The sequence below is a fragment of the Belonocnema kinseyi genome, chromosome 10 (assembly GCF_010883055.1).
Source record: "Belonocnema kinseyi isolate 2016_QV_RU_SX_M_011 chromosome 10, B_treatae_v1, whole genome shotgun sequence".
Taxonomy (NCBI): domain Eukaryota; kingdom Metazoa; phylum Arthropoda; class Insecta; order Hymenoptera; family Cynipidae; genus Belonocnema; species Belonocnema kinseyi.
The window spans coordinates 43,434,024-43,449,609 of NC_046666.1; the positions used below are offsets into that span (position 1 = coordinate 43,434,024).

Sequence of the window (15,586 nt, forward strand, 5' to 3'; positions counted from 1 at the left end):
GGACTATCTTGAAAAAGGTAAAACCATAACCGGAGCATATTATTCATCATTATTGGACCGATTGAAAATCGAAATCGCCGAAAAACGACCGCATTTGAAGAATAAAAAACAGCTTTATCATCACGACAATGCGCCTGTTCATTCATGCTTAGTTGCACAAGCAAAATTGCATGAAATCGGCTTAGAATTGGTTCCTCAGCCACCGTATTCACCAGACCTGCCCCCAGCGACTATTACTTGTTTCCTAACCTGAAGAGATGGCTCACCGGTAAGCGTTTTTACTCAAATGAGGAGCTCATAGCTCAAACTGAGGCATATTTTGGAGACCTTCCGATCGAGTACTTTTCGGACGGTATCAAAAAGTTAGAAAGTCGTTGGACTCACTGTATCGACCTAAAAGGAGAGTATGTCGAAAAATAAAACCGACTTTGGCCAAAAAAACGTCTCCGTGTTTCATTTTTCAGGGACTTATCATACTGCCTAGTATGGTAGACTGACAAAGCCCACCACATATCTATCTAATGATAGAATAGTTCGATACAAGGTTTGATCTTTCACTATTTCAAAATTTTCTGTGTCGTAACTATGTTGATTTCTTTGACGTTTTTTAATTTCATTGGGGTTTTCCATGTGCTTTCTTTCAGGTTTTACAATATATTTTTTGTACTTATTTATCGTTTATCCCCTATTGGTTCTTGTCATTAACAGAAGTTGGGGAAGGCGGAAGTGGAGGTTTGAAATAATAGTTTTTTTACTTTCACTAAATTTTAAGTCAAAAGACTATTATTACTTTATAACGTGAATCTCTTTCAGATAAAGGTATTAAGTATCATTTTTCCTTAGTACAATTGCAGTCACATAGTACCGGCGGCCATAAGATAATTATATTTTTTTCAATAGATTATTTGTGCATAAAAAAGTAAATATATTCTTTTTCCTAATACTGATGTTGTTATACAACCTGACTTCCTTTCACACAACTGTATCGTGGTTAAATTTGCCGCAGCACATTTGTATACACAGATTGTCTTTAACAAAATAGGAAAATTTGCCGTTAAAAAGGGTATTTTTTGTTAGGCAAAAGACAGATTTTCTTATATTTGTGACTGGATTTCAGTCAAAGAGTGTAATGCTAAGTTTGTGTTAGTTCCTTTGTGGTCACAGGGTATCGGGAAACCGATAATGATTATTTTTAACAGAACATGAACATTTGGCGTTAAAAAGGGTATTTTTTGTGGGGCAAAAAACAGATGTTCTTACATATGTGACTGGATTTCAGTCAAAGAAAGTAATGCTACGTTTGCGATATTTCCCTTATAGTCACAGGGTATCGGGAAACCGATAATAATTATTTTTAACAGAGCATGAATATTTGGCATTAAAAAGGGTATTTTTTGTTAGACAAAAGACAGATGTTCTCACATTTGTGACTGAATTTCAGTCAAAGGAAATAATTCTATGTTCGAATTAGTTCATTTGTGGTCACAGGGTATCGGGAACCCGACAGTAATTATCTTTAATGAAACAGGAAAATTTGCCGTTAAAAAGTGGCTTTTTTGTTAGGCAAAAGACATATGTTCCCACATATGTGACTTGATTTCAGTTAAATAAAGTAATGCTAAGTTCGCATTAGTTTCTTTGTGGTCGCAGGGTATCGGGAACCCGCTAAGCATTGTCTTGAACAAAACTGAAACATTTGCCGTTATAAAAGGGTATTTTTTGTTAGGCAAAAGACAGATTTTCTTAAATATGTGACTTGGTTACAGTCAAAGAAAATAATGCTACGTTCGCATTAGTTCCTTTGTGGTCACAGGGTAAAGGGAACCCGATAATACTGATCTCTAACAAAACAGGAACATTTGCCGTTCAAAAAGGTACTTTTTGTTAGGCAATACACAGATCTTCTTACATTTGTGAATCGATTTCAGTCAAAGGAAATAATGCTAGGTTTGCGTTAGTTCCTTTGTAGTCACAGGGTATCGGGAACACGGAAATAATTTTATGTATTCATTCACAGTAGATGGCGATGTTGGAGGTGGAGGTATGTAATAATTGTTTTTTGACTTTCTCTAAATTCTAAGTCGAAAGACTATTATTACTTTATACGTGACTCTTTTTCAAACAAAGGTATTAAGAATCATTTTTCCTTAGAACCCTGGTAGTCCCATCTTACGGGAAACCATAATATCATTATAATTTTCTCAATAGATTTCTTGTGCGTAAAAAAGTAAATGTATTCTTCCTAATAATTATGTTGCTATACACCTGACTTCCTATCACACAACACTATCATGGTTAAATTTGCCGCAGCACATTTGTATACACAGATTACCGGAAGAAAACATAGGGAGAAGCAGTCGCAATCTTAAATCCCCATAATAACATCAATAGGGACAATGGATATAATACCAATCCGATTTAGGTTTTCGACCTCCGGTTTTTACATTCTTATCAGAGAGGGCATTAGATTTGTGTAAAATTTGACCCCCCAGTATTTGTTAAATGTCCACGTTTTGAGACCCTCTGATTCCGAAAAACAGGTTTATACGAATGTGTCTCTCTGACTGTGTGTCTGTGTGTGTGTGGATTTTTAGTTTATTAGCACGATAACTTTCGAAAGAATTGACAGATTAGATTGGCCTTTTTTATACTCTTTTAGTGTCCTAAACTAAAGGTCAAGTTCGTTAGCCAGCCATTTTGGATAAAAATTCAAAATGTGAACGTATTTTCAACATTTGATGAAATTTAAACAAAAGTTCAGGTAAATTAAAAAAATTAAAGTAAATTGAAATGAACTCAGAAATATTGAAATATTAAGTAATTTTTGTGAAAGAGAAAGGTAGAATTAAGAAAGGTAGAATTAATTATTTTCATCCATTAAATGAAGTATAATTGAGTGAATTTAGAAGAATTAAAGTAAATTAAAACAAATTCAGGGTAGATTAATAAAAATTTGGGGTGAATTCTAATTAATTTGAGAGAAGTCGATTAAATCCCAACGAAATTAATGTAAATAAAAAATAATGCAAGTAAAAAGAGCGAAATTGTTAAAATTCGAAAGATTTAATTGTAATCAGGTAAATAGGAGTAAATAGAATAATTGAATAAGAATCTGCTAAGGTCCGTAAGAATTCAAGGTTAATTTAAAAGTTTACAGTTGAAAGAAGTTAAGAAAGTGATCTCTTTATTTTAAGAAGTGACTAAAAATATATATGTTTCTAAACACAAAAGTAAGTAAAAAAATACAGTTAGTTAATTTTTTTCTAAAATAATTAAAAAAACTAGTCCAAGTGGGCGCTTTTCTTAGCCTATTAGGACTTTAATTGTTCAGACCTCCCTCTTTCATACTTCCCCTCCTCTACTCGCTCTACATTTCCCTTCCCCAACTTTCTCTCCCAGATGGCTCTCTCTCTCTCATTTCCACTACTTTCCCTCATTCACATTCATTGATCATACTTTTCCTCTATAATTTCCTCTTCTTCCCCTCCCCTTATTACCCCCCTCCCCCACTACTCTTAGCTCATGTCCAAAATGTTTCTCTTATTGCCTTAACATCATCTACAACCATCTCCTTATTTCCATTGTCTTCTCCTACTTTCCCTCCTCATTTTTTCTTCCCTTATTTTCTCTCACTGTCATTACATTCCCTCCCCTTATTTTTCCTTATTTCTCATCACTTCCCCTGCTTCCCATCCACTCATTTTTTCTCAATTTCCCTACTTTTCCATTCCCTGTTGTTTGCTCTCATTTTCCCTACTTCTTCTCCAAGCTCGAAGTTACTATACCCTAAATATTATCATTTTTGAACGTTAACAATATCGATAACTAGTTTATTATTTTTCGATGTAACGGTAACGCTTATCTAAACTAGAGCTGGCCATAGGGACCCTTTTCATGCGGTTGTCCACAAATATCATGATAATTCGCAACTTTAATTTGAATTCTTACTTAAATGTTATATCGCATACTAAAACATAAGCAACACGAACTCTGAAAGCAATCGCGGTGACTTTCTTTTAGTTCAGGGATAACTTTCGTGACGCACTTGGCTGCTCCAGTTGATGTTGGTATGATGTTTTGCTAACACCCACGTCCATCTCTCCATTTCTAAATTTTATAGATTATTTAACGTTTCTAATATTAATTTTAAAATTTAAAAAAGTGAATGTATTCTATTTTATCTAGGTATATTTATAAATAATTATTTTTAAATAGAACTGGCAGTTATTAGGGTTCGCTAAATCTTAAAATTAGGAAGATTTTTAACTTATAGGTAATAGGGACCGTACAAAAACTACGCCATTCTTCTAGAGGAGGGAAAGAATTTGTGACTGTTTGTGACAAATGGGTGGGGGGATTTATGCAGAATGTGAGATCACACATGGAAAATGTAAATGTGAATAAAAATTTTTTTAAGAGCTTGAGAACATTAAAATTAGTGATTTCATTTTACGAAGTATCTAAATATTCCAATAGAGTCTTCATACTCTTTAAATTAGTCTTTTTGGGTTGAAATTTCATCTCTTTTGTTAGACATTTGATATTTGGTGGTTAATAATTATTAATCTGTTTTGGTTGACATTTTAACTGTTTTGTTTAAAAATACATATTTTCGGTTGAATTAAACTGCTTTTCATTTAACATGAAAATATTTTGCAGTTGAGATGTTACCCGTTACATTTATCGTTGAGAATTTATCTTTTTGGTTAAATTTGCCAGCTTTTTGTTAATAATTAAATTAGTCTTATGTTTAAAATATTAACGATTATATTTTTCGTAGAAAATGCATTTTTTTGTAATTTGAATATTCAAGTCTTTGGTTAAAAGATCAACTATTTTATGGAATATTTTATTATTTTGTTAGAAAAATATAGAAATTCGTCCTTTTGGCTTAAATATTTAAATATTTGCTTAAAAATTTAACTTTTTATGGTTGAGTTTAATACTTATTTGTTTGAAAGTGTAACTATTTGGTTAAAAATTCCTTTCTCTTGCTTGAAATTTTAACTATTTGTTGTAAAATGCAACCGGGAAGTAAAATTAATTACGTTTCTTTGTGGAAAATTTCAACATTTTTCTAAAATATTCGACTTTTTAGCTTAAAAAACTATATCTTTTGGTAGAAAATAAATCTTTTTTGTTAGAAATGTTAGCTTTTTGGTTGAAAATAAAATATATTTTGACCAGAACTGTTATACGCTGTATATAGATTAACTACTATGAAGAAGGGGAGACTCTGAAAAAATGTTCAAAATAGCTTGATTTTGTTTTTGAACGGCCCCATATCGTATAATTTTCTATATAAAAAATAATAGGAGAAACAGAAGAAACTGGGTGCAAGTAACGTTTCAGGTAATGGGTGAAACGGGGTAACATCAAACTGGGTAACTGAGGCCGGGGTGAACTGCTCATAGCGACTCAGATTTCTCTGTCAGACTGCACTAGCGGCAACATGCCACAGTCTGGAAAGTGCTGCCTCTATCGGTGTCCGTTAGGAAAACCTTCGAGTTAGGACGCTGAGTTCATCTCAGCTTTAGTTATCTAGCTGACTGTTATCCCGTTTCACCCGTTACTGGCCACGTTCCTTACGCTCGGGGTTTTCTGCAGAAACAAATTTGATAAATAATTAGTAAATTATCTAAGTTTTCCGCTTGGACCATCGACAGGTTTTTGAGTAGCTGTGACAGCATGAATTGTGGTAATCATTGCTTGATCGACCTCGAATTCATCGTTCATGATTTTTATCGAAGGAGCTACACAATTCGTAGTGCAAGAAGCAGCAGATACAACTCGACCTCTTTTTCAGCATGATAACATTTATGATTTACTCCAAAAACATACACCGGAAAAAAATTGTTCTTGAATCAAGTAAATGTTACTTGATTCAAGTCAAACACACACACGTACACACACACAGACACACACACACACACATATATATATATATATATTCGTACGCCTAGACGCTTTGAAAAATCGCACTCGCCGAGGATTGAACCCTACCTAAACTACCCAAACTATAGTGTGTCCTAACCGCGCGCTCTACCGACTTCGCTATCGAAGCATTTGGATCTTGGTGACAAAATCTCGGGTAAGAATTCCAAGGCAGGGTCGTACCAATTCGTGTGGTGTGCCTCAACCAACTTCAAACTAAAAGTTGTTGAACTCAACTTTAATATACCATTTTTTATTTAGAAAAATTTTAGAATTGAATTTTACTTATTTCAATAAAGGCTCGATACTTTTTTTTCTTAATATATTTAAAAATGTTTTAAAATATCTAAAAGTAATGAACAATAAACAAAATTGTATATAATACTCTCTTACTCAATTTCTATTGCAAAATAACATATCTTAAACAATAATTTAAAATATTTGAAAAAGTGAAGCAAGTTTCAGTTATTTAACACGGCATTTAATACTTGTTGTTTTCAAATATTTGAAACGCTTAGAAACGACCCAAAGGTAATAAATGATAAAGAAAAGTTGCAAGTACAAAAATGCTTCAATAACTTCAATGACAAAAAATAATGTTCTGCTATACGAACATTTTCATAAGCGCACAGTTTGTAATTTATCGAATTCTTTTCTCATAAGTTGTTTACAAAGATTTAAATATGGAATTGCTTTCCTAAAACAACAATTGAAAATATGCAAAAATTAATTTAAATTCACTTATTTTATAAAGGCATCAATACTTTTTTCTTTAAAAATTTAATCCGCTTAAAAACGATCTAAAGCAATATGTAGAAAAAATTGATTACTAGTTTTAATATTACCTATTTAAAAAAGTGCTCGATACTTTATTTTTCTTTCAAATAGAAAATACTTCGAAATCAGAAGAAACAAGAATTCTGTAATCGGATGAAAAATATTTGTTTGCTTCCTCCTTGCATTCTCAATTATTTTATTTAAAAAATTTGTAATTGTCAATTTTTTAATTGTTCTTTTATAAAATGAAATGCATTCTTAATAAACTTTTTAAAAATTTTATTGAATTCTTCTTTCTTAAATATTTTGTTTTAAAAACGCATAACATTGTTTTAAATTATTAAGAAAATATAATAATTGTATTTTAAGAATTTTTTAAAGCTTATAACTTTGTTTTATGCTGCCATATATTTATTTTTTATTATTTACACAATAAAAAAGAATTATATAAGCATATGGGTGATTATCAAAATGTTAACCATTTGCAGTCCAAGACATTTTTTATGATTAATGAATTCTTTGACTGAAAAACTTAATTTTGTTAATTTTATTTAAAAAAACCTAAATCTATACTTAATTATTTAAAGCAGCAACATTATATGCGCGCTACAGTACGCGGGGAGCATTGCATTGCCAATTAATAACATAAAAATATAAAACAAGATATTAACTATTTCAGATAGCAAGTAAGAATATAATATTGAAAATTATTTTTAAAATTCCTGCTAAATAAAGGAATTTGTTTTTCATTAAGGAAAAATTAATTTAAAGTAAAAAATTTTTTGCCTAAAACTTATTATTTTAAATTAAAATAACAAATGATCATTTTATATTTTCAAAACTATTTTTTTTAATTATAAATTTTATGAATTTTTCCATTTTTGCGATTTTCAATCTGCTATTATCGAACACGAAAATTGTGTGTAAACAAAATACAACTATTTCTTCCAACTCTAATTTAAATTAAATAAGGTTCACACAACAAAATTTTAAACTTTTTAAAAATCAATTTTAATCTAGCCGAATCAACCAAAAAAATTGCTTTATTTAATGAAGAATTCCTGTACTTATCAGGAATATTCATTGTTATTTTCAAGTTTGGATGGTGATTTTTACCTTGGTTACTAATGGAACAAAGTGGGGAACCTCACATCGCGACTTTGTGAGGATCTTTACTTGGGGTGATTGCTAGAGAGGTTGATCAGCAAACCTGGGTCGGAGCAGTGTTGCAAGAATACATCAAATTAGGACTGTGCAAAAGGTCAAGAGGTCGAAAGCTCGATCTGAATCGTGTGAGATTTTTATAAGCGGGTCAAGCTAAAAAAATCTCGCTGATCGACAAAAGCTTGCGAAACGTCAGAAGCTTTTATCAATTTCACTTCAAAGAAAAAAAAAATTTTTTGTTAAGACGTCTGCTTTTAATTACATTTTTCTCAATTTCGAGGAAAAAGCTTTTAATACCGAATGGAAATTGAAAAGCATAATCATTTTTCAAGTATAAATTCCTGGTAATGGCAATATTAATTCTGATAATATTCCTTATTTTTTTCAAGCTTTGTGAGCTTTTCTCGGTCCTAAAGATTTTTTGGTTCACGAACTTTTATCGACACGGGAGCTTTTCTCGGTCCTAAAGATTTTTTGGTTCACGTACTTTTATCGACACGGGAGCTTTTTTCGGCTTGCGAGATTTTTTTGGCTACCAAGCGAACTGTCCCACGGCTCGAACCGACCCGCGCTCGGCTTGCGCGGGTCATGCTTTTGTCCACCTCTGCTTTAAAAAATCATTGGAATCGCCGATTTGGAAAAATAAGAAAAATCATAAATTAAAAATAAGTAATGGAATTTATAGAATTTCATCGTAAAAGCGTAATTGAAAAGGAAGTGGAAATTAAGTAAATTGATTAAATATTTGAAAGTATAATTTTATTGTATTTCAATATCTTATAACTAAAAAATATATAAAAAATTGAAATCTATTTGTAAATATATCTTTAATACTCACACCAATTTTTTTCAATAATATTGAATACTCCAGTGGCTTCGATAACGAATTTAACTCCCAATTTATGCCACTTAATTTTTCAAGGATTCTTTTCTACTGAAATGGTGGTCCTCCTCTCTCAATAAATTAAATAATAGATACAAATATTATAAACATTTCGATCATATAAATGATAAAAGTCAGGGCTACTATTCTACTATTATTATAACTTCCATCTACAATGATAGTATTTATTGTCGGTAAGATTTAATTTTATAAAGTACTAGATGTAATTTGAAAATTCTCATTGCGGTTTTTATTTTCAAATTTTTTTCTAAACAAACTCGAAGGGACATTCTTCTAATACGTACAAATCCATTTATTCCTACAGTTACCATTTTATTTACTAGAAAAAAGTTTATTTTTTATTTTATCATAGACAGCGCGCTATGCAAGCTTGTAGTTTTTTGATTTGAGGGGCAAAATAATTTTGAATACAGAATAAAAATTCAAAATAACTTTTTTTTACGTTTATTTGTTTTTAAGGCTATGTCAATATAATTTTCCTGAGAATCTCAAGAAAATTCGAAAACATTTTCAAAAATTTCAGATATTTCATATCAAATTTTCCACAAAAAAGTTCATCTGTAAACGAATAGTTTAATTTACAAACACAAAGGTGAATCATCAATAAAAACATGTAACATTTCTTATTTCAATCAAAAAATATTTTTATTTTCAATAAAAACCAGTTGAATTCTGCCAGAAAGACAAAAAAAAATGAAAAAATATTTGAATTCTTAACTAAAAACCTGAATATTCAACCGAGAAAATTAATTTTCTGCAAAAATCACAAATTTTTAAAGAAAAAAATGGGTAAATTTTCAACGAAAGAGATATATTTTGAACTAAAATGATGAATACTCAACAAAACAATTGAATTTAATAAAAGTTTTTTGGAACCGTTAACTTTTTGGTTACCGGCATTAACAATGTTTTATCGTTACCTGCAATCTATACATTTAGTAAACTAAGATCTTTGACGATCTCTGAATTTCAGCAAAAATTTATCACTTATAGTCTGGTAGCAAAATGCTGAGAACGGCATTATTTCCTAATGTTACAATATTTCAATCTAAAAATATTTTTATTTTAAATAAAAAACAGTTGGATTCAACCAAAACAATTTTATTTTTAATCAGTTGTATTTTGGACACATGTTTTTAAAATTTTAAGGGTAAAATTATCACTGCAGCATATTAACCAGAAGCTTTTTATGAGTAACTTTGTCAACATTTTGTAGTATGCAGATTTTATAATAAATTTATGAGTTACCATAGGCTAATAAAAAGTAGGGATAAATTTCCGAAAGTATTTATTTTAATTTCAAATTGTCTTTATTTACGTACATAATTACTAGACCCTTTACGTGTTTTATTTTTTATCATCATTATTTTCTTCTGTGATATTCTCATGCTTTTTGTCTTTTGATTTTTCTGATTTTTCTAACGGCAAAGAATTTATAAAATCCTTATTCGTGTCTTCTTCCTCTTCTCCATAAAGCTCAACATTTTTACCTACATGCCACATTGCCACATCAAATATGACTCCCAGCATCGCAAAACCTGAAATAAAGTGGAAAATGCATTAATTTGAAGCCAAAAATTTCTGTTCCAAGGTCTTTAAAACTAATCGGTTTAAAAATTAGAAATTAAAAACTATCATTTTCATTTGAAATTACAGAAATTCTATAGTTGATTGTCCAGATGACTGTCCAGGAGTTTTAGGACATTTAAAAACTAGCGATTAAAAATATGCATTCGCTTCTCGTGGGATATCTCCGGAATAAAATAAGATAGATAACTTCCAAACAAACAACAACAAAAAAACATTGAAAAGCTTATTAATCTCTACGTCAAATGAGCCCTATTTAAAGTATGTTTGATAAATAGAGACTTCGATAGTGGATTAGAAAGACCGGTCTAGTTTCTAATTATTTTTTATTTTCAAGAAATTTTACAAATGTTAACTAGTTCTTGAATTATCATAAAAATAGAGGAGTACAGAAGACAAAAATGGCTCAGTCGAGTGGGAGTGCAGTCTATTGTCTCTACATTTTTAATGATAATTCGAGAACGATAGAATTTTTTTTAGTTTCTTGAACTGATATTAAAGAGGAGATTTCAAGGCTCGATTTGCGTAAATTTTAAATTGTTACTATTATTTTCCCAGATTTTGCCAAGAGCTAAAGTTACATCATGAAAATTGTGAAAAAAAATCCGAAATTAAATCGGTCTGTCTCATTCACTATCTCAGTCTCTATGTTACGTCGTTCAAAGATTGAAGGGTTTCTAAATTATCATCATGCAAGTAGGTCATTGAAAATAATTAATTTTCATAAAGAGCACTACAAATGTTTAAAATTCAAATATTTTAATCTAAAGTGCAAAATATAAAGTGGTTTAAATAGGAAAGTAATTTTGATGATTAGCATGACAGAAAAATTTGCGAGACAAGATTTAGTTAAACTCACAAATTGCTGTGATGTTGAGGTAGTTTCGAAACGTTTCTGGCTCATGAACCCAACAATTTCCTTTGGTGCCACATGCATCATTCCATACAAGACAAGTGGAGTCTATCAATGCACCATAGATAATTGGACCAGGAATGAATGCAAAAATCGATAGCACCATCATAGTTATACCCTGAGCTAATGCCTTATCTCTGTCTTCAACACATCTATAATTAACTAAAATATTTCCAATTCTTCCCGAACATGCGAACAGCCTAGTGATGCACATGATGATTGTCAATGTCATGTAGGGTACTTTACAGTCAATCCTGCATGCTCCTGTGATGACTTCATCAATTATATTTGTTATGTCATAAAATTCTTTATCAATTATGGGAGAAATACTGACACTTGATGCGTAGGAGGAATTCTCCATATAAATTTGATCAGTGATGCAACTACAATTTCCAAATCCCCCCGTTGGAAGAACTGTGTTACATCCAGCATGACAAGCAGAAAAAAATGTTGTCATTGTTGGTTTATGACAAACTGGAAAATATTTAACACCTTCGCAGTGACAATTTGCATTACATGGGAAAAGCAGATTCACTCTGGAAATTAATTATCCACTTAGATCTTTTGGTATTTTATTAATTTATTATTAATTATGGATGCTGTAGAAGGATAAACTTGTTGATGTTGAATGTTCAGCATTTAAATGAAGTAGGTTTACATGATTGATAAGAGAGTTTTTGTAAAGAAAAGAGTTTAGGAATACGAATTAAAGCAAGTGTTTTTATAAATTACATTTACGTAATTGGAGCTGTGTTCAACTTACTCCATCGAATTATAATCAATGCCTTGAATTGGTGTACCATCACAGCCCAAAAATATAAAGGCGACATCACCGAAAACTTTCAGAAAGCCAATAATGATATTCCAAAACAGTATGATGCCTGCACCAGGTTTGAATTTGCTAATTACTGCTCCAGATACTATGAAGCCAATTATCATACCAGCTATACTGATAGGCCCTATAAAAATATTATTAATAGTAGTTTTACTAAGCATCAAAATGCAAAATGAAAATCTCGAGTCAAAAAACTACCACTTGTAGTACAGATTAGGGCGTCATTAGATAGACGTACCTGATATCATAGAGTTATCTGCTGCTGATACACCAAACACTACTTCCACATACTTAGACATGAACGTAAAATGACCTGCTGCACCAAGAATAAAAAAAATTGAACTTAAATTATTAAAAGCCAAAATTGGATTCATCAGCAAGCGTTTCATAGTTATTATAAAATCTTTCATCGAGGGTTTGTATTCCATTTCCTTGTTTTTTTCGTATGAGTTTGTGGTTTCCTTGCTGTTCTGATTTTTTTGCTGAGGTAATTCACATTTCAAGGGTTCCTCACCTCCCTAGAAATTACTCTTTGTAAATAAATTTGGCTATTACATATTATTTTGGTTCAATCCTAATATTAAGGAAGTTGTTTTGTATCACCTTTGTAATAGATTTGGTTTGTTTCGGCAAATTACGTGGGAACATGGCAATGAAAAATGCAAGAGCTCCCATTGTTGTGCCAAGAATGATCCAACCAAGCCACCATGCTCCTAACCATCGTGGATCATCTTTACTAATAACGGGATGTAAAGTGGGATCAATGTACAAATTTAAGCAACTAAATCCTAAAATAAATCCTCCGAATGTTCCCGATGTCCTGAGAGCGAATAAAAGTCCTGCAAACATTTTATTTTATAAATAAAAATTATTACTGTTTCATTTACTGTAAATGATAATCCAAGATTCATGCAGTCTGTCCACATTATAGCTTCCTTTTTTCGATCGATTTTTTCGTGTCTTTTGTCTCGCGACTTTTTCTATTCTCAAGTTATTAATTTTTCACTTAATTTCAAAATTATGTTTTCAAATATTGAACATTTAAAAATCAACTTTAAAAACTACAAGGATTTCTAATTAAAAGAATAACATTTTTGCGATTTAATAAAATGGAATCATATTCGTTTTGATTTGTATTATTTTTTTTAATGTTGAATTTTAAAATATTCAATTTCTTAAAATTATCCATTTTTCGTTTGGACGCTTTTAATTATAAATTGTACAATTTCTGTTACTGAAATTATTCAATTTTGAAATTACCTATTTGTGACATATTCTTCTGAACTTATTCTATCAAGAGATTCTTTAATTAGAACTAAAATTGTTTAATTTTGAACGATGTAAAACAGAAATGATAAAATTTCGATTCTTTTCTGATAAAGTTGCCCAATTAGAAAAATGTTGTGTTTGAAATTTTTCAATTTTTAAACATTCTAATTCAAAATGTCGATTCAAAACACAATCAATATCACAATTATTCAGTTTTGAATGGTTTTCAGTATTTTTTTTATAATTTCTTGCGATTTCAATTCGAAATTAATAATTGAGGACCTGCATGCAATAAGAGGATTAGCGCTCGAAAACGCGAAAAAGTGTTGTCCAAGTTTTTCGTGATATCCAAAATTTAAAGTTAGAAAAATTTAAACAAAAAAAAGTATCTTATAGAAAATGGCAAGAGGAAACCCCTTTTTAAAAATTTTTTTTTCGGAGGATTGTTTTCTCTTTTAAATACATTTCTTTTTTAAATCCCTGAAATTCAATTTTTTTAACATAAATCATGATAACTTGGCTAAATATTACTTAACCTCTCTGAAATTTAATATATACATGCAGTATACTCTATTTACGCATATAAAATAAAGAAAAGATAAATATAAAAGCATATTCTTCAATAATAAGTAATAATTGCAAATTGAGACCGGTCGGTAACCACATTTTTTTAATTTCGTCAAAAAAAAAAATATCGAGGAGAGTTAAAAAATTTCCTATGAACCGTTTATTTCTTACTATTTAAAGAAGTTTTATATAAATTTTCAGATTTATTAATTAAAATTTTCAGATTCTTATAAAACAAATTCCGTCAATTTTCAATGATTCAGTCCAAAAATGTCCACAAATCTTTCTTGAATAGTAAGAAAAAAGAATATTAAAGAATATTTGGCTGTTATGACAATTTATGTTGTTAAAAAATTGAATCTTGAGGAAGTTTTTGTATTCAATTTTATTATTAGAAATATTCGTAGGAAACAACTTTAAACAGAAAAAGATTCCGTCTTGTCATTCTCTATGAGAATTTTTTTGTAATTTAATTGTTTGAACTTTAAAATCTGGATATCACGAGACGCTTGGAAAATAATTTTTTGCGTTTTCAAGAGCTCGTCCACTTATTACTTCTGGGTTGTCAATTAATATTTCAAAAATTTGTTTAATTATAGATTTTCAAATTTTTTGTCATTTGAATGTGATGAAGTAAAAATTTATTGTTGCTAAAATACATTTACAGCTAGTCCAAAATAATCAGAAACATACCCAATAACATGGGGGTGTTTTTCTTTTTGGTATTGTCATCCATGTATGCTTGTCCTAATCCAAAATAAAGAGTTGTACCAAATCCTAAAATGACCTGAGATAAAAAAACGAGCATCCTCGGGAGGATACTCATATCTTGTAAAGATTCAAGATCGCAAATAGAATTCTGTTGGTTTCCAAAACATATTGGGAGATCTTCATTCTCCGTTACATTGAGCAAATTCTGATCTAGGTATTCTTGTGTTAAGGCCAAAGCATCCTTTCCAGATCCATAAATAAAATGTGGAAGAGCTAAAACTATGCAAGATGCTGCACTTAGCCCAACTCCTATTGCAATCCATCTTGGCCGATTACCGGAGCCTCCATAATATGTTAAAAAAATTGATAAAATATGTGCTATATCATTCCCCGAAAGAATTATTCCTGAAAAAAATAAGTTAAAAATATCAATTTTAAAGACTATGTAGAAATTTGGATTATTAATATTTAATTTTCCTTCAATTATGTATTATTAAAAAGTACATAGCACCACCTTTGTTTAATAATTCGAAATTATTGTTGTCGGGAAACCTGCATTCATAATTGGATGAAACTATCATTTGTATCTTCTGTTTAAATTAAAAAGTTTGCAAACTTCAGGTTTATGAGAAATGTAGGTTATCTAATTAATATATTGAATATTAATACTCAATTAAACAAAGGTGTCTAGTACTTTTAAATGCAAAAGGTAATATATTCAGTTTAAGAAATATAATAATGGATCTAAGTAATCAAACTTAGTTAAGATACAATTTTTCAACTATAATATTGCTTTTTTAAATTGACTTATTTCCTTAACGACATATATATACAGTCTGTTAAGTTAAAGCGTGGGTGGCTTTACTCGCAGTCGGTAAGGTGTATCGACATGATTTTGGTGTCAAAATATTAAGAAGAGCTCCCT

At 30.3% G+C, this 15,586-nt stretch overlaps 1 protein-coding gene and 1 pseudogene across 1 annotated transcript in view; both read right to left on the reverse strand.

The window, feature by feature from the left end:
* Positions 1-3,944: 3,944 nt before the first annotated feature.
* On the reverse strand, positions 3,945-9,048 carry LOC117181100 (annotated as a pseudogene).
* A 1,027-nt stretch (positions 9,049-10,075) lies between these two features.
* Positions 10,076-15,586, reverse strand: part of LOC117181800 (solute carrier organic anion transporter family member 74D-like) — a 15,175-nt gene continuing 9,664 nt past the window's right edge. The window contains exons 3-8 of the mRNA XM_033374771.1: positions 14,644-15,066; positions 12,718-12,953; positions 12,353-12,632; positions 12,043-12,238; positions 11,226-11,815; positions 10,076-10,317 (exon numbers count right to left, since the gene is read on the reverse strand). Coding sequence (XP_033230662.1) covers positions 10,127-10,317; positions 11,226-11,815; positions 12,043-12,238; positions 12,353-12,632; positions 12,718-12,953; positions 14,644-15,066 — 1,916 coding nt within the window. The 3' untranslated portion in view covers positions 10,076-10,126. The remainder of the gene's footprint in view (positions 10,318-11,225; positions 11,816-12,042; positions 12,239-12,352; positions 12,633-12,717; positions 12,954-14,643; positions 15,067-15,586) is intronic.